The 19,779-nt window shown below is 40.8% G+C and overlaps 1 protein-coding gene across 2 annotated transcripts in view; it reads right to left on the bottom strand.

The window, feature by feature from the left end:
- Positions 1-239: 239 nt before the first annotated feature.
- The window catches only part of syt9a (synaptotagmin IXa), a 33,648-nt gene continuing 14,108 nt past the window's right edge, over positions 240-19,779 (bottom strand). Inside the window, exons 3-7 of one of the 2 annotated variants that reach the window (XM_049565446.1) lie at positions 18,976-19,531; positions 4,754-4,874; positions 4,486-4,657; positions 4,152-4,281; positions 240-871 (exon numbers count right to left, since the gene is read on the bottom strand). In XM_049565446.1, the coding sequence (XP_049421403.1) occupies positions 803-871; positions 4,152-4,281; positions 4,486-4,657; positions 4,754-4,874; positions 18,976-19,531 (1,048 nt within the window). In that variant the 3' untranslated portion in view covers positions 240-802. Of the gene's footprint in view, positions 872-4,142; positions 4,282-4,485; positions 4,658-4,753; positions 4,875-18,975; positions 19,532-19,779 lie in introns of those variants that run through there. The other variant, XM_049565456.1, reaches the window with a different exon arrangement.

The raw sequence follows: 19,779 nt of genomic DNA, 5'->3' as shown, positions 1-19,779 counted from the left end.
ACATCACAGCTTTAACAATATAACTCAATCTCTGTTTAAATTTTAATTTTCATGTTTTATTGTTTCACAGATTTTGTAGTTGTCCACCATGTGGAACTGAAGTCAGACAGTGTTTTTTCTTCTTATATTTCCTAAAATTAAGAAAAAAATATTGTAATGCACACAGAAATGGAACTGGCAAAGATCAACAATGGTTGTTTTTTTTTTTAATGGAATAATATTTATTGATAACATTTAACATATTTTTCTTACAGATACTTTGTCTAGAAATCAACCGTCACTGCACATCAACTGACAGAACGACACATCTTATTCCCAAAAATAGAAACAGAAACAAACAAACAAGGAGAAGATATCCCACCAAACCATGACCTCATGCACCAATTCACCACCAAATTAAAAAAAACAGTATGGCAGTTCAACTGGTTGTAAGTAAATTGTGCAAATACAGACTCACCTCATTAAAACAAGTAACAAGACTATGTAGAAAACAGTAACTACTGTATAAACCCAGGGATAGCACAGACTTAAAATGTCTGCATATACGCCTGTTGTTTTTCTTATGGAACATTATAGAAAAGAAAACATCCATCTTTGCGATCATTCAACATGCAACTGATCCAACTGAGCAGAGCTCAAGACAGTTTGTGTCTCTCATTTCCACAGTAGTTATTCATTGTCTGCATTCTTCTTTTAGAACCATATATGCGCATCACTCAGCAGCACCACTGTCCAAAGGTAGAGCCAATGCTTCCGGTTGATTGGTGCTCTTATATGTGTGTTGCTTAAGTGTTGCTCAAGGCTACGGAGAAGGAGGTGTCTTCAGAGAATTACAGGATCCTCCCTGGCTACTACCTGTGGTCCCCTGGTACTGCAAGGATGAGTCAAGCAGAAACAATGCAACTATAGTTAGAAAACCCTCCATCACGCAGTCGTAGAAACAGATGTACAGTCATATCAAATAAAGCCAGAGCCAAATTTTCAAAATCCCAGCTTTTCATCTTGGAACCTCCAAACAAATGTACTAACCACCTACAGAGTTATGAATTGGGCAGTAAAACAAACAGTGAATGTCTCCCGTTTTATTTTTAGTTTTTGTCAAGTCAGAGTATTTATGCGTTCGCTCAGTTTTATTGGAATAGACTGCACTTCTGTGACTGTTTCATTTGCCAACTGCAAGCAAAAAGATAAAAGATTTACAGACAAAGTGGCTTACTTGGCAAAAAAAAATGTAAATAGACATGCATTTGAAATCTATGGGCATCTTTGAACTGCAGAGCTTCACAGAGTCGTGAGTGGCGTGAGGATGAGGATGAGGGGTTTGTAAAGACAAAACAACTTTGACTAAAAAGGAAGTTGGAGGAAGTAAATAATAAGGGTTAATTGAGGCTAAGTACAACAAACTGTAATAGCACCCGAAAGAATCGTAAGCTCAATCTCCAGTTTTCTCTGGCTCTCACTTTGTATTTTGCAAGCAACGGACCTTTGATGTGCACAAAAATACACACAATAAAGCAATTTTTCCAGGCTGACTGCACAGGTCAGAGATGCCATCCTTCAACTTCTCAGCAAGACTTCCTCCTCTCTGCTGTCAGAGTACTGGTTCTATAGTCTCTCTTAGCTCCCTGCCTCATCCACTCTTTTATTGTCCCAGTAAATCTTATAAAGAGTAGATATTTGGGTAATTTTATTTGATTTATTTACCACATACTGCTCACAGAGAGCTCAGCAGCTTTTGTATGGAATCACATGTAACCCCACATGCCTGGGGCTGAATCACGTCAGAGCTTGTCTACTTTGTTCCCCTCGGTAGTTTCCCACTGCTCTAGAAACAGAAAAAAGTACAAGACTGAGTGAACTGACACTCTCAAAGACAAGGGATCTGTCCTGTGTAGCAACCTGTCAGACGAGTACATTACAAAGATATCTGTGGGTTTAAACCTGGCTTTTTGGTCTCGAAGAAGGGTTGACAACCTTTACTATCAAAAGAGACATTTTTGGCCGAAAAAACCCAGGGTGGGGGGTTCGAACCCAGGGTGGCGAGCCCTTCTGTGCAGATTTTGCATGTTCTCCCTGTGTCAGTGTGGGTTTTCTCCGGGTACTCCGGCTTCCTCCCTCAGTCCAAAGACATGCAGGTTAATTGGTGACTCTAAACTGCCCGTAGGTGTGAATGTGAGTGTGAATGGTTGTCTGTCTCTATGTGTCAGCCCTGCGACAGTCTGGCGACCTGTCCAGGGTGTACCCTGCCTCTCGCCCAATGTCAGCTAGGATAGGCTCCACCCCCACCTTCAGTCGAATTTAGCCTTTTAGCATTACTAATAGGTCTAATAAGCATTCATTAATATGTTTTAGCACAAGAATGTTGTTGTGCTGTGGGTTATTTTTGATTATTTGGTACTTTAACTTTCTTGTGTTGCTGATAAAAGCAAACAAATTTGTCCAGCACTATTGAATTCTCTATTTTCCTGTGATATTTTTCCCTTTTTGGATTTGGAATCCACAGCTAGCCTACCTAGGGAGACTCAAGACTACTGTAGCTATTGCTAGTGATGTTTTGAGAGGAAGAGGTGATAGGACAGACGTATGACGCACATTTTAGTTGAAGAACTGTTCAAACAGTTTTTAAAAAACAGTGCATAGGATACGCATTTTTGCAGTTGAAGAATGTAAGAATCACTTTAGGCCTACAGTAATAAATGAACTTTGACCCTCTTGCTTTTCCATTGCAGTATGAGGCAAGTAAAAAAAATGAGTACAGGATGCAGTGGATCTTAACGTTACCTTGAAAATTAAACAAAACGCCGTTTTACGAGCTCACCACTGAAGAAGGTCAACCCAGAGAGCTCTGCTGTAGCCTGTTGCCATGTATGTAGTTTTAACTTTGAACTACATACATTGAAGATTCTATATAACGTGTTTCTCTGTCCTTGTTATTTTCATAGCTGTGTCCTTTTGTTTTTCGTAATCTATTTGATTGTTTTGTCCATTTAATAATTCCTATTCCTATTCTATTATTACTATCTATATTCTGCTGGTCAATAGTCACTTGAATGCGCTGTCATCCATCACTGCGGCTTCTGACAGCTGTCAAAATGAGCTGTCAACACGATGTCAAGCTGTCATCTGTTTGCGGCTCAGTTGATGTGACGTATCTTCCGCTGCACAGAGGATTGTGGGGCAGAATAGGGGCATGCTGGCTATTACACTGCAAAATGCAACATCCTCTGCGGTAGGACATCCTGGTATTTTTGTGAAGATTTTGTGGTGATAAAGAAAATGGCTCCTATCAAGAGACAGATTTTCCTGTCTTTCTTTTTTTATACTTTCTTTGGATGTTAAGTAGCTTGCAGTCATATTTCTATTGTGGCCGACCAAATATCTTTTCACAGCCTCATTGTAACAACACACTACTGTATCAGTGCATACTAATGAGCCCACTGTGCCTTAATGACTGAGCAGTGATAAGCTTATTCACTTATTCATTTACACTTGCCGCAGCTTTCCATCCAGGAGGCCTCACCAGCCTTGCTGTAAAATCTTTTGTGTTGCTCATACATTTATTTTTTTTTTTAAAACATAAAGTGTTTTTCATAAATGTCAGTAATCCATTTAATTAGCATTTAGTAATCATCTTTTTCCTTTGCTGCCATACGATGCTTTGTATTTGTTGGCGACATACTATTATATATTGTATACAATCTGTTTTGCTTCATCCACTGAATCTCCTTACTACTGCTAAGTAATACTTTATCTTATATAACACTGTTTGTGGAGATCTACATTTTGCACATAAATTGCTTTTTAACAAAATCCGCCTCCAAAAGCCCAGAAAATATTAACATTATTAAATCTGACATTCACTATTTCTTGACCGGAGGAGCTTGTTGAATTGGACACAGGTCTGAGGGTGTGTTAACAGCAGAAAATAACCATCTGCCAAATTTAATTTCATTTGTTCAGTGTAAGACTTAATATTTGGTCGCTAACAGCATATTCCTGCCTGACGGCCTTAGTGTGAAAGCGACTTTTTGATAGTGTTAGTGGAAAGTTATCCTTTTTGAGAGCAGAAATGTGTTCATTTCCAAAATGTGGTCAGTCCTTGTGCATGCATGGGAACACATGTCACAACCATCACAGAAAAGTCACCTCACCTCAACGAGAGGATGCCAGCGGGCGACAGGTTTTCGGGGACATGTGAGCATTTCACTCCAGTGGTCTCGACCGAGGCTGTCTCCATCATTGCCAACCCGACACACACCAATGACCTCATTATGGCCTACACTGTAGGTGCGGGAGGGAGAGAGAAAGGGAGAAAAAATGTGATCACGACCTACCAGTGCATTCCAAAAATACTGATGCATTACATCTTGAGTGTGAAAACTGAAACTGTCAAACTATTAATGTGACAGAAACAAAGAGTCACAGTTTACAAATTCCTCAGAAATGCAAAATACTGTATGACTTATATAAAGTCTTGTTCCTAACCGGTCATAGTCCATCACTGCAATCAAAAGGCTGATTTGCTCTATATTTTCTGGAGGGACATCAAAGACGATAGCCTCATTATAGACCGGATTCAAAGTGTTCCTCTTCGTCGACGTCTTCCTCTTCTTCAGCCTGCGACCGTCACACATTAATGAAACCTTCACATATGGATCTACGAAAGTGAGAGACACAGAAGGGGAAGACAGTCATTTTCATTCGGGATACCAGGGAGACTCTGCAGGTGTAGACGCTATCAGGTTTTAATTACCAGATGCACCAGTGATATCCATGGCCTTGAGATTGCGAGCCTTTATCATGGTGATGGTCAATCTGCCTGCAGTCGGCAAGTAACAGAGTGAAAACATCAGATCCCCGAGGTCCACGTTATCCTGAAAGACAACACACACAAAACAAGTTTACTCCACTGATATTAAATGATATATTACTAATTCTTGTTACTTTATATTGATAAAAACAGCTTTACAGTCACTCTTTAATGATATTAATGACATTGTTTGTAGTATGGCTGCTTTTCATTACTACACACAAGACAAAGGGGAAGAATAACAGCACGGCCATCTGACATCTGACGTTCGGTTACAGAGTTGAAACATCTCTCTCTACTCTCTTCTGTCACATTGCTCAAATAAAAGCCTCCCACATTTCCCCCGACATGGAGACTTCTGTTGAGCTGCAGAGAGGCAGAAGCTCACTTATCACTTGCGCTTAAAATAACTCCACCAAAGAAGCGAGAACCAGGAAAGCACACAAACGTGTCTGGTGGAGACAACTCCTCCTACAGTCGAATCTCTCGCTGATCTGCTGGTTTGTCGGCTAGATTACGTTGGTATTTCGAATCAGGTGTCATCTGCCATTAACTTTCGGTGTAATCAGTCTTCAAGCGGAGCTCGGTGATTTTAATTAGTGTGTGAACATAAAACCTGAGAGCTGGGAAGCTATGGTGTCATGTTGCTGCTCAGAGCTGCCCCATTAACTGTGATTGAGATAACAAGATAATGGCATCTAATTTCTCAGATGTATTGGGAGATGAAGGTAGATTAAAATGAGGTTTAATGTATTATAAAAATCTTGCACCATAAAAAACAAGGGGGAACCTGTTTATAGATGATTTCCAGCAAGCTTTTGACTTTCTAAAATAGTCCCTTTGGTATGCTTTGCAATTTTCCTCTGAGCTGTACAGTATAGCCGTTGTGCTAACTGTGGTTGATAGGCTTGTAGCTTGTAGAGAGGGAGGGGACAGAAATGCAGTTGCTGTCCTTATTAAGAGAGGCAGGTCTATTGAATATCTGCTAGTAGGAGAGATCAATGGCTTATGGCATTTAATTTTTGCAGCAGGTTTAAGGCAATTGTCTCACACCCCGAGACACTATTAGGTAATCGATCTTTGTTCATTGGACCACACTCTGCAGAAAACAAAAAAAGGCTATTCTGAAAACGAGTGTATAATTGGAGACTAGTCTTTGTCGGAGATTAATTAGTTTAACATAAGTATTTGTTTAAAAAGAGCAAATAATGCCCTTTGTATAGTATGTGAGATATTGTGCACTAATATGCATAATGACATATAAGTCTTTGGGCTTAGCAGAGTCTGTAGAAGTTTAATTAAATTGTAATTTCATTATGAAAATAGGTCAGAATTAAAAAAAAGATTATATGCAAGTCCGCTCTCCTACACACAAACTCCTCCCGCTCACACACACACACACACACACACACACACACACACACTTTTTTCAGGAATCAGTCCTTTCTAACATGCTCTACCATTTGTCAGTATTGCTAAGCATGAATGTCCTTTTCTGTGATATGGCACTTGTTTTTAACTGTGTGTGTGTGCATGTGTGTATGGGTGTGAGAACGGGAAAGCGAGGAAGCAAAAGAAGGCAGAGAAAGAGAAATATCTCAAGACCTTCCCTCCCGAGACCTAAGCCGCCTTGTATCTTGACGTGGGTCTTTCGTTACAATCAGGATCAAGTATTCAACAAGGCTGTGCTGTAAAGCATTTTAATTTGCATGATGGATTAACTGACAATCCCTCCAGAAAAACATCCCTGAAGGATCCTGTGGGCTTTGCACGCTTCACGGCCCATGGTCTTTGTGCACAATCGAGATACAGGTGGGAAGAGAGAGATTAGGGCTGTGCTCCAAAATCCGTCTAAGGCAACAAATGGCATTTAATACCGCAGGTCGATGTGTCACGCTGCCAGTCTCCGATAATCAAGCTGTTTTCCTAGTTTTACAATTTGTACATACTGAACTTGTTTATGTCCTAGCACAATAAAAGCCACAACCATCAATCACAATGATGAATGAAACCAAAGAAATCAAAAACAAGTCACATTTATACCACAGTTAGTTCCAACCTAGTAATTTAATTGGACAAGAGGCGTTCCATGAGTGCTGGTTTAGAGTATGACATCACTAAAACATTTAACTATATATGTATCACTCCACTTCGCAGGTTTTCGAAGGCAACATGAACATGTTTGCCCAAATAACAGTGAGTTCAGTTATGAATGGTCATCAGAGGAGGACAAAGGTAAGGAGAAGGGCCTAGATACTTTCTCTGCAAACCTCTAGGTACGTTCATATGACATAAGGGCAGGCACTATGTCAGATTTTTGCTACGAGACTAAAGCTGGCAAAAGAGTTCACGATAGCAATATCAACACAATACCGATCTATAGATGTCGTCTTTAACCTTGCTAATTGACACTTCGCTAGGTCCCGCCCCTGGACACAGAGCGGCCGATTATAACGTGGCATTGAGCTGGCTCAGACCAGGGTCCGACAACACTGACTCTAATGCAATCGTTTCAGATTTCCTTCATTTTCAGGCTGGTTTTGTGGATTTGGAGCTAAATGTTGTGCCTGGGGCACGTCGTGTATTAATGATACTCGTTACCTGGAGAGGCTGGAAAAAGATATACGTTTCTTCCCTGTTCCAAAATCAAAATCAGACCCTGAAAAGTGGAGGGTTAGCTAGCTAGCTACTTAAGATATAGCCTACTGAATGTATACACATGCTGCTTTTGCTTTTTAATGGTTATAACAGTGAAAAAAGACCGACCCTGCTGTACAGGAACCAGTGAAGGGAAACAGGGAAACTTTGCTGAAATTCAACCAGCTGTGTGTCATCACAGTGTGCGCAGATGAACGTTGTTTGACTTCTCTGTCTGTTCAGCAGTGGATGTCCAGGTGCTGGCAGCGGCACTAGGAGTGAAGCCAAACACTGTTCATCTGCACACACTGCGATGACACACAGCTGGTTCAATATCAGGGAAGTTTCCCTTTATATTCATTGTCTTCTGAGGCGATCAGCAGTAATGTGGTGGTTCACTTTTACACTGTGATCTGTAGCCTATAGTTCGGCTTTAGCTTCTAACTATCTTTGTCTTTTTAACCTGTTGTTGCTGCTGAGTCAGTTTGATATCCTTCAAACACAGACTGTAGACCCCTCTGTCTGCTTCCCTCTGGAATCACTCTTTCATTTTTCCAAAAACATGATAATATTTATTCAGGGAGTGCAGCTGGTTACAGTGTGGGCTCCATGCTTTGTCAGACAGCTTGTCAAACCATCACCAAGGGGTGGGGCTTCGCAAAAGGTCAATCATGTGTTTTGTCTCTTTTTTGGTAAACAAATTACACTCACAATACGAGTGTAGAGAGGTGGAGGAGAGTCTGTAACCATAACTGCCACAAAATCTCACAAAGAGAGGGAAATAATTTAAGAGGCGCTGGATTATTTACACAGTACAATCATATGGGTATTATTTATGCTTGTTGATCTTGAGGAAGGCCCAAAGCTCTTAACATAATCAAAATAAAAGAAATACGTACGGAGCCCAGCCTAGTATTTATATAGTAACAATATTTCTTTTCTAAATATCATGTGATTCTCAATACCAGTATTTCGTCACAGCCCTATCAGCCAATGCCACAACAGTTCTGCTGGATCAAACTGTTACCTCATCGGAATCACACATGCCACCAGAGCAGCTGTCAGCAGACTCTTATTTCACTAGTTGTGCAATAAATTGAACATTTATCCAGAAAAACAGAGCCCTCCTTCCTCCAACCAAATCACAGCCATGCTGATACTCAGTACCACAGCTCTCCCTCTCATGTGATACTGCTTGTGTCCTCATCACAAGAAAATGTTCTTCCATCAATCTGTTTCTATTACAGAGCTGAACGAGCCAAATCTGGCGATGAAACAAACCATATGGTCAGTCCCAGTGGCAATCATGATTTAATGATCATGATAATCCTATCAATTAAGTCGATGAATCTGTAGAGTGATTACAACAATTTGCTCTACTGCATCGGACACACAGCATCTGTACTGGTGTCCAAAGATGATTAGCCCATTAATGAGCATATATGTGTGGGGCATGTGTGCAAATGTCTGAGAACAAGCATTTGTGAGAGTGTTAGTGTCTGTGCGTTCTATTAGTGTGTGTATGCATGAGCTCAGTGGTGCCAAACTGAAAAAAAAAACTAAACAGTGTGAGAATGGAGCACTCCAGATACTGTGAATCTGCGGTCCTCGTCGCCACCTGTCACATCGCATTTCATTCCAACTAGGTAACATCGACGAACAATCAATAATAAAAGGCAGAAGCGTCAGCATCGCTACACTAAACAACCTCAAGTTGAGAGTCTACACAAAAATATCAATACTTATGTCAATATCAATATTTCCCTCAAGTTTCTATCTTACACACTGACACAACAAATTTCGTCATCTTCCTTTCTTCTTCTCTGCAGATGCAGACCCCAGATTCACTATGTCATGGTTAATAAATGAAGACCAATGTAGAGCTGATAGCGACACCATTCATTTCTAATCAGGCATTAATTAGGTCAACGTCCATGAACACTGTCTTGATGCTTGTGGCACACTTCTTAAATATTAACACTTTTGAATTTTGAATTCTTTTCCATCCTCAGCGTGAGACACAGTGTCTGTTTTATTAATTGTTATAATATAGGCTTTGGCTTTCAAGCTGAGTGCAGATGTCAGTGCACATCCCTGTGATCTGTTCCACTCAGGCCTCGCTCTATAACGAACTCAATTGGCGTGTCCACTCGAACTGCAGAGAAGCACACTGAAACATGTACCTGCTCCAGCCAATCTGTCCGGCCTTTCTCTCATGATACTGACCGCACATGGTGGAGGATCATGACTCAAGGCCTATTCACTGAAACCTTGCACACTGAGTTCGTTGCGCTTTTAATTGCTCTATTCATTGCAAAAATTCTCCATACAAGGCAAAATGGAAAGACATGTTTGCTCCTTTGCTTCTCCCCACTGGACAGTACCTTTGTCTAGACTGTCGTCACTCTGCCTGCATCTTGAATCTGGCATTGTGACTACTGAGTTATGAAATGATAATATGCTGCTAATCAATTACACTCTGCTCTCAGTATCATCATTGCTGTTGTGCTTTTCTGGATAGGCTAACGCTACCTTCTCTTTGTCGTTTAAAATTTCAAGGGCATTTTTTCCATATATTTCCACTTCTTTTTCATCTGGCTGGCTTGCTGTCCACTTCTGCCACATTCCTCTTTCTTTTATTTTTAAACTCATAATTTTAAATTATTCTAAATAATATTTTTTTTATCTTTGCACCTCTTGTCAGCACTTTTGCTATTTTTAATAATTCTTTAAATTTATCAATCATTCAGTAATTAATTTTACCTTTTATATCTTTTTACTCTTTACTCTTTCATTGTAAATTTTACTTTTACCAACCACTTCTTCATGACTCTTTATGAGACTGTGTCTAGTATGTGTCTAATAATGTGTCAAGCTGGTGTTAAGGTGGTGTACTTTGCCCCTGTGAACTTCTAAGGCTCATTAGAGGCTGACGCCTGAGAGAAACAGCGTGGTTACCCATTGTGACCCTGGAACTACAAGCATAGGCGAAGCACTCTAAATGTGTCACCCTGCTGCTCTTCAAGCTGCTAATGCTCCCATTACATATCACACAGCAACACTGTATTGTAGTTTAGTTCACAGTCTTTGCAGTTAGTTCACAAGACACTGATGTCCTTTATCACTTTGTGCAGATGTGACATTTTGCTTGGGCTTATGACATCTTTTATATCACTTTTACACTTCTTTTGTCACCAGTGTTGTGTTTAAAGACTCGTATAAATAAAACTGAAGTGAGCTGAGTTCAATTTAGACAAGTTTCAATAAACATCAATCAAACTACAACAGCTGCGCCTAATTAAACCAAACTTTTTTCATATATTTTTTTTCCCAGGATCATAACACAGCTGTCTTTTAACCCTGACTGTGAGTACTGCTTCCATTTCCTATGTGCGCTGTGCTGTAAAGCCAAAGTGTCCATGAACACCACACTAATTCAAGTGACTATACTTCCCACATTGACATCTACTATTTATATACTACTACTTATTTTTGTCACTTTTACGTACTCAAAACCCAGTTAGACTTTGTTTATATCATCAAAGTGGGACACAGCTGCTCAATTTGTGGATGCCAAGTGTGGTTATGATGGCCATATATACAGCTTGTACTGAGTGACGGGTCGAGCAGCTACAATTACATTTCAGTGCAGTAAGTTAGGTCAAGGGAAGACTGTTGGATGGATCCATGCGACCTGCCTTTGCTTTCAGCATTGGCAGGTTGCACAAATATAACGGCTGGGTGAAGCAGGAGGATACAGATTGTGTGTGTGTGTGTGTGTGTGTGTATGTGCGCGTGATAGTGAGACACGGAGGCAGAAAGATTCTAGTCACCACTATTTTTAGAGGCCATGAGTAGGAAGCTGTTAATGGTCTTGAGAGCACCGCACACGCTGATATTTGCTGCAATCAGGAGCCCACAGAGCCTTAATCAGGCAAAATAAAGAACATTATACAACATCTTTGATTTCTGTGAAGAAGATATCATGACCAAAATGGCATTTTAAGCTGATGTATTCCATGTCTTTTACACAAGAAGAGTTATCTCACTCTACTAATTAAACATTTATTCTCTGCTTTATTTTCCAACCAGAGAATTGAATGACTGTGGAAATTATTAATGAAATTCAAGGTGCAGACTTCATAAATCATTAATGAATAAGCTTCAAACATGTACTGTCATTCCTAATAGACTTTTGGCATTGCTAAGCAGCTCGAAAGACATTTCTCCTCCACTGTCTGGTTCTTCGTACAGTAACTAGCTGCCAGGCAGACCGCTCCTGTGCTGCTTTAGTTCTTGTCAGGTATCTTACATGATCTCAGGCTGCCTACTTTTGCTTGGCTTCCTTAGATACTATTTTTTCTGGGTCCGTTAGGAGTTCTCCTCTTACAATTAGGCAGAGATGTGAGTTTGACCTAAGGCAGAGTATCCACCTTTATTATTTTGCACAGTTTATAATATAGCACATCTTTAAGTGATTTTGAAACTAAAGAATGCCGACAGTATACTGTATAGTCTCAAGCAGGTATGTAGGTGTGTAGTCAAGTATAACCCTATGCATGTGTTCTTCTGTCATACCATTGGACAACATGATGCATTTCATCAGTAAGGGAATACATCAAGTTAAGTACCTAACCATTTAAATGGACCTGTATGAGGCAGTTTCCTCATAACCTGCTGTTAAAAACGGTGTTGTTACGTGTCATTCTGTATTTAATCCAGTGTCTTGACCCTCCTTTTGTTGTAGCTTTCCAAGCCAGTTATAACAGGTTTGCTGGTGAAATGCACCACTGCAAGAAACCAGAACTAAATAACACAGGACATTTTCTGTTGGCTTGTTATTTCCAAGACCCTTCAGATTTTCAAGTACTAAATTGGATTTTAGGTTGTTCCAAGTATTGGTAGAGGTAATCAGGTTTTGCTACATGTAATGGCTCATTTATACTCAAAGTTAGATACATGTACTGACACAGAAAGAGCCTTTTGTCTGGACTCTGCGTCCATTTCATCCATATTTGTGCACGTTTTCTAAAAGCTTACAGATACAGACTGAACGGAGTAGTACCACTGGAGACTGTGGGGGTAGTGTAGCATGGTTCCATCAACACACGACAAAGACGTTTTAAAAATGGCAAATCAGTAAATCGGCAAACAGAAGGAATCGGTAATATAGTGAAAAGAATTCTCCGTCCACATGTTACAATGTATTTAACAGCCACACAGACCACCGCTGTCTACAACGCTGCCTCCCTGAAAAGATACATCAGTACAACCTCCTCCATCATTGCCATGTATGTTATTGTCAGAATGTTTGACTCTGCCCTCTAGTGCCATCTTTTGGATGTATCTATCCAACGTAAAGGACGTGTGGAAATATGTGGGCAGTTATGGTCACAATGCCCGAAATAAAGGTATTTATTTTCTCACGTAAAAGTAGTATAAATGAGCCGTACAGCGATTTTGAAACTGAAAAACTCTGAAATACTAATCTTCGGTTTCGAACTACATGACCACATTAGAATACAAAGAAATCATTCATATTTACATTCTACACCCGCGGCACATGTTATGGCTCGATTGAATGGACATTATCAGTGGTCATTAGCCTCACAGATATAGGTTAGAGGGGGCCTGCTACACTTACTAATCAGTTCAGATGACTCTTATCAGCCCATTAAATGATCATTATCAGTTGTCCACGGAAGTATAGACAGTGACCTGTGGTTGTGCGTTGGTTAGGTTAAGTTAGGTTAGGTTAGGTTAAGTTAGGTTATCTTAGGTTACGTTGCGTTGCGTTTGTAACGTTACATTACAATGCGTTACGTTATGGTGCCTTACGTTACGTTACGTTATGTTGCGTTGCGTTACAAATCATATTTTTACTAACCCAACCACACAGTTTTGGCACCTAAACCTAACAAGTGTCTGACCATCTTAATCTACTAGTAGGTGTAGCAGGCCCCAACTAAGCCATATCTATGAGGCTAATAATCACTGGTAATTCTCATTTAATGTAGTGATAACATTCAAAAGGGGTGTATTCTGATTAAGGCTGATGTGTTGCTGTATGTAATCTGCTCTTTTTGGTAGAAGATTTTCAACATGTCATTGACTTTATATTTTGACCTAAGGTTATATATAGCATAACAAGATATGCTCACACAGACCATTACAAATGATTGTATTATTGTTACACAAATTCATCACCATCAAAACATGCTCAACAGATGCCTTTTAGATGTATTTCTGCTCCTCTAAAGCAAGACCACCATCTGGCATACAGATTCATACACAAAATAAGATACACAGTAGAGCAGTTATTCTGAATGAATGAAAATGAATATGAAAATTAAATGATGTAGCTCTCTCTCACTATGCTAGAGACAAAAGCAGAGAAATACATTAGCGAGGTTCAAGGTTTTAACAGGTTTCTTTTCCTGGCTTAATTATATCATCACATTACTACAGTGGCTATATTTAGCTTGGACTGACAGACGGATCAGTAAGGCACACAAATTCAGATTATTAAGGTACAAAGCTTAAACTGAAATGGCTATGGTGCAAATCATTCATTTGCATATGCTGGGAAGGACGGAGCAGTGGGAGACAAACTTTGACACCAGCAGAGGATGCTTTCCTTATTAGATACCGGAGAGACAGACACACACAACTGCACAGTTATGAGGGTCCATGCTGCGTCATATACTGTAGAACTGAGTGTTTTGCTAAATTGTACCAGCTAGTAGCTGCTTCAGTTTAGCAATAGTCAAAGACTATCCACATCACTATCTAGAAAAAACTAAAAGACAAACTACAGTATACTGCAACAATGGGGCTCAGGTATGATGGCATTATACTTACAAGAGATACTGATATTTCTGAACACTTTTACGTTGCTAAAAAATAGGTCCAACAGGGCAACAAACCCAAGCAGTCAGACACGTCATCCATACTTATTTGGAAGAGAAAATAGAGGCGAAATATGATCCAGTGTAAACATCCATTAGAGTTTACAGATTGACTATTGTTGCCCCGCTGGACCTGTTTTCTGCAGTATTGCCATGTTTCAATTTAGATCTCAGCAATTACTTTGGTGAATAAAAGGTTATTGCAACACATATAACCAAGGGACAGAGCTATGAAAATGTAACCCATGCTGTAAAAACACCTGCACCTCATTGATCTTGCATCGCTGCCCTCCCCAGGATGGAATGAATGGTCTGCAGCAATCAATAGCAAGGAGTCTCATTAACGCTACTTAAGCATGTCATGAAGAAAGGGATCAATTGCGCATTACAGCTGGATAAGCTCACACACTGTGACGCCTGTCAATGAAGCAATTACTGGAAGCATAAACCCGTAAATATCAACCAATTTTTCTATTATACAGATTTCTATAGAGATGTTGGATATATTTGAGCAACACAAGGCATCGCTTGGAGTAAACAGTCAAGAACATAACGAGCTCTGACTTGTGTGGACAGTGACAAAAGCATAATAACGGTGACACACACACGCACACACACACACACACACACACACACACACACCTCTATACTTGTTGGGACTCACACCAATATAATGTATTACATAGCCCCAATATGTTCTCAGTTTGGAAAAATGTCTTCTAGGTCTAAAAATCAATTTGGTCCTCACGGAGATGGATGTACAAGAGCGTACACACACAAACACACACACACACACACACACACACACACTCACTCTCAATTGGGTAACATGGTTAGGGGCTTTAAATCTCATTGACCTTAGGTAGTCTTGCCCTGAATTCAATTTACATCTGTTTAAAAAAGGGGTGGTCTCAGCAGAGGGTACTGAATTTATTCAGTACGAGATAGCCTACTTAAATGATACTCGCAGTTTACTCAAAGATGCCTTATAATTCTAATATATTTAAAGTTTATATGTATGGATAAAAAATTCAGTTATATTACAAAGTAATATCTCTCAAAGACAGAAATTCAGATAGGCCCCTATAGGGGACACATACACACACTAGAGGGTCTCAACGGGTCCCGACGGGTCACGCCAAGTTCGGTCAAAAATGTATAAATTGTATTTGGAATTGGGTCGGATTCGGTCAGTTTTCAGTGAAAATGTAGTGTAAAAATAAATAAAATTCTATTGTCTGTCCTGTTTATTGCTTGGGGACTGTTATTTACGTGGCAACACCTGAACATAACACACACAGACACTGGCTGTTTGTTTCTACCTCTCTCCTCGCTGGAAGCCTTGGACCTTCCGCTGCCCGCCTCCGCCTTGATTAAACGCTGAAAATTAAATAAAAGAGGGAGACAAGTTTTCCTATTTTATCTTATTTTGTTATATTTCTCCTTCTCCCCTCGCTGGAAGCGTTGGACCTCCCGCCGCCCGCTCCCATCTCAAACACAGAGGTCTCCCTCTCCATGGAGCACCTACGGCGCACGCCTGGCCTGTTTAATAGCTTGTCACCCTAACAACTGTGTGACACAAACTCAGTACTTTAGTAATTAAATAATGTCGGGCTCGGTTCGGTTTCGGACATAACAAAACAGAATGACTGTTGGGTTCTGACAGAAATATGCGGCCCGTGCCGCACTCTAACACACACAAGGAAAACCGGACATTATCATCAATTTATAAACACCCCCTGGAAGCCCCGGACAGGACGTCAAAATTGGACATGTCTGGGCAAAAGAGGACGTTTTGTCAGCCTAAGATATAGTTAATCTGTTTCTGAATAACAATGTCTTTCTGTTCTTCACCTGTTTCGACTGGCTATAATGTAGGCTGACCAAACGTCCTCTTTTGCCTGGACATGTCCACTTTTCACGTCCCGTCCGGGGCGTCCAGGGGGGTTTTATAAACTGATGATAATGTCCGGTTTTCCGTGTGTTTGTCTGTGTGTGTTAGAGTGCGGCACGGGCCGCATATTTCTGTCTGAACCTGAACCGAGCCCGCCATTATTTAATGACCAAAGCACTGAGTTTGTGTCACACAGTGGTTACAGGCTATTTAACAGGCCGGGCGTGCGCTGTGGGTGCTCAGCTGCGGAGAGGGAGACCTCCGTGTTTGAGACGGGAGCGGGCGGCGGGAGGTCCGAAGCTTCTAGCGAGAGGAGAGGGAGAAATAGAACAAAATAAGATAAAATAGGAAAAACCCTCTTTTATTTTATTTTCAGCGTTTAATCAAGGTGGAGGCAGGCGGCTGGAGGTCTGAGACTTCCAGCGAGGGGAGAGGTAGAAACAAACAGCCAATGTATGTCTGTGTGTGTTATGTTCAGGTGTTGTCACGTAAATAACAGTACCCAAGCAATAAACAGGACAGACAATAGGATTTTATTTATTTTTACACTACATTTTCACTGAAAGCTGACCGAATCTGACCCGAGCCCGAATACAATTTATAACTACATTTTTGACCAAACCTGGCCCGACCCGTCGGGTACCATCGGGCTCAGATCGCCACACTGTAGTGTGTGTATGTGTCCCCTATAGGGGCCTATCTGAATTTCTGTCTTTGAGAGATATTATTTTGTAATATAACTGAATTTTCTATCCATACATATAAATTTTAAATATATTAAAATTATAAGGCATCTTTGAGTAAACTGCGAGTATCATTTAAGTAGGCTATGTTGTGGCAGGCCGAGTGTCCTCTTTTTTGGAAATCAAAATATGGTCATCCTACTATAATGTGTGCACTAATAATGGTTTTTACAAAGGGGTTTTGTTAACTAGATGTTTTTAATAAAAAAGGATATCTGCATAGTTTAATTGTTTTAAACCACTGCTCCCCAACAAATACCAAGCATTTTAAGCATTTTTCTGTTGTTATAGCGCCACCCAGTTGTCAATTAGACTTAAATTTCTCCAGTCACCATGAGGCGTCCTGTTCTACATATCTACCAAGTTTAGGAAAAAAATCGATATGGCGGTTAGGCCTAGATAACAAATTAGCTCTCTAGCGCCCCCATCTTGTTTGATCAGGTCAATAATGGAGGTGTCCCCTCAGATTATGTGTGGTCATATGCCTACAAAGTTGCGTGGTGATTGGTGAAACCCTTGAGATGTTATACATCTTTAGCCACACCCTCCGCAATATTCACTGCCTTATAGAAGCTCAGTTTTAGCAAGTTTTCCAACTTTTGCCAAGAGGGAACTTTAGATATTGGTCCCTAGATTATGTTCACCGAGTTTCATGCAGATCAGTCAAACTTCCGAGGAAGAGATCGATTTTAAGTGTTTTCTTGGGGCATTTGTTCTTCATGAGGAGAGGCATCTCTGTGCAAAATTTCATGTCTCTACGACATACGGGGCATGAGATATGCCCATTCAAAGTTTGCCATTTCAATCGGTTGCTATAGCGCCCCCTTTGGCCAATTGATGTAATACTGCTTCATTCGCATCCTCCCATGACCCTCTACCACTGTGCCAAATTTCACGTGGATTGACCAAGTCAGTGAGGAGGAAAACGTGGAACAGACACAGACAGACAGACAGACAGACACACACACACACACACACACACACACACACACACACAGTTTTCATCATTATATAGTAAGATAGTAAGATGAATTAGGATGGTGATAGTGAGATACTAGCTACAACTACATCTGTAGTAGTGATGAACAAGTGAGCATCAAATTGACTGTATTCATAATAAATACACCACAATAGTATAAGTAAGCAAATAAGCAGTGCCAATTAGTTAGTCAATGAGAATGTGTGTGTGTGAGGGGGCATAAGCACATACGAGCAGCAGCAGCAACCCACCGTCCTACACCAGCACACGTGAGTATGGAAACAGAACACTGGGCAAGGACCAAACACCTGCCGCACCAAGCTAACACGCCGTCTGTGGTCATTTTGACTTGACCAGCAGACTTCACTACAGGCCAACTGGCTGTTGAAACAGATGACGTGCCTTAGATTCTCAAACCAGCCACAAGCGATTTGACAAGCGGAGTTGCAGGTGACACCATCAGCCAACTTGAGTCGAATGTCACTAAATCCTAAACACTAGACCTATAACTACAGAGTACCTTTTCAGTGTTTCAAAATGTTCTACAAAGATTGAAAAGAAGCACATGTATAAAAGTTATTTTAAATCAATACAAATGCTTCAGGGTGTGCTGGTAGTGGTAGTCTGCAACAGAAACTATTGAACACATACTTTACTCACTCTCAGCAACAAGGAGAGACATAAAATGCTCTTCTTCAAAGTGAGACCTACTGACCTTACCTACCAACTAATTCTTCTCTCATTTATTCGAAGCTGACAGCTCAGTGAGTTTAAAAAAGCAGTCAACTTTATTTTATACTTTATACTGTCAGTGAGAGGCAGACTGTGCTGAAATGAAGGACTCAAATCTGAGCCAAATCTGTAGTTCTCAATAAAGCTGGAGCAAATCCGTCAGACTTGATAAACCACCTTTTGCCATGTGTGGTATTAATAATAACAAGTTAAATATAACATGGCATGTCTAAGTGAGCATGACATTGGTTTGAACATAAGTGCTGACTCACCGAGGAGACGTACTGGATTTCCCGGCAGAGTTTTGTCTCCCTGGGGAAATCTGCCAGATCCAGGAAGTTGTCCACAACCACCTGGCCAATAATGTCGTGGCGCGAAAACCGGTCGAAGTCGTAGACGCTGAAGTGCAGCTTACGTGTGGGAAGCTCAGAGTACGCCACGGGAAACAGGAAGACCTCATCAAACACAGGGTTCAGCGTCTTGCGGTGCACCTTGGTCTGGTGCTTGGTCTTACGATCGGGGAGCAGGTAGATCTTAACATAAGGGTCAGAGGTACCGGAGAAGTCCTTGGCTGGCAGGTCCTCTGCTTTGTGGATCTTAACTATTAACTGTTCCAGGTCACAGTCAAATTTGAGGATAAAATGGAGGCGCCCACAGCCGCCGCCTCTGCGACTGCCTTCGTCTCCCTCAAGGGAGCGCTGTTTGTACAACTCGGGTTTGAGACGACCAAGGCCCAGCCCCATTCCAGTCAGGGAGTCCTGCCTTTGGAACTGGGCCACGTTGAAGTCTGGGTTGGACAGGTTCATATGTCTGCGAATGGACCCTTGTCTGTGGGCAGAGGAAAACAAGAAACATCAATATATAGTATGACGGACTGAATCACATTTACATCCACACTAGATGATCCTGCATCTCACAATTTACACACAGTGCTAACGTTGCGTGCAAATGCAGGAAGTAGTTTGCCCCATATGTAGCATGGTGAAAAGCTGTGTGTAGTGTTACTGTCAACTTAATAGTAACTTTACTGCCATAATCTTTTCATAATCTTAAATATGCTTTAGTTGCAGAGATAC

This window comes from Epinephelus fuscoguttatus, linkage group LG2 (assembly GCF_011397635.1).
Source record: "Epinephelus fuscoguttatus linkage group LG2, E.fuscoguttatus.final_Chr_v1".
Lineage (NCBI taxonomy): Eukaryota > Metazoa > Chordata > Actinopteri > Perciformes > Serranidae > Epinephelus > Epinephelus fuscoguttatus.
Note: the sequence above shows the minus strand (reverse complement) of the source record. Positions and strands in the feature narration are given on the sequence as shown.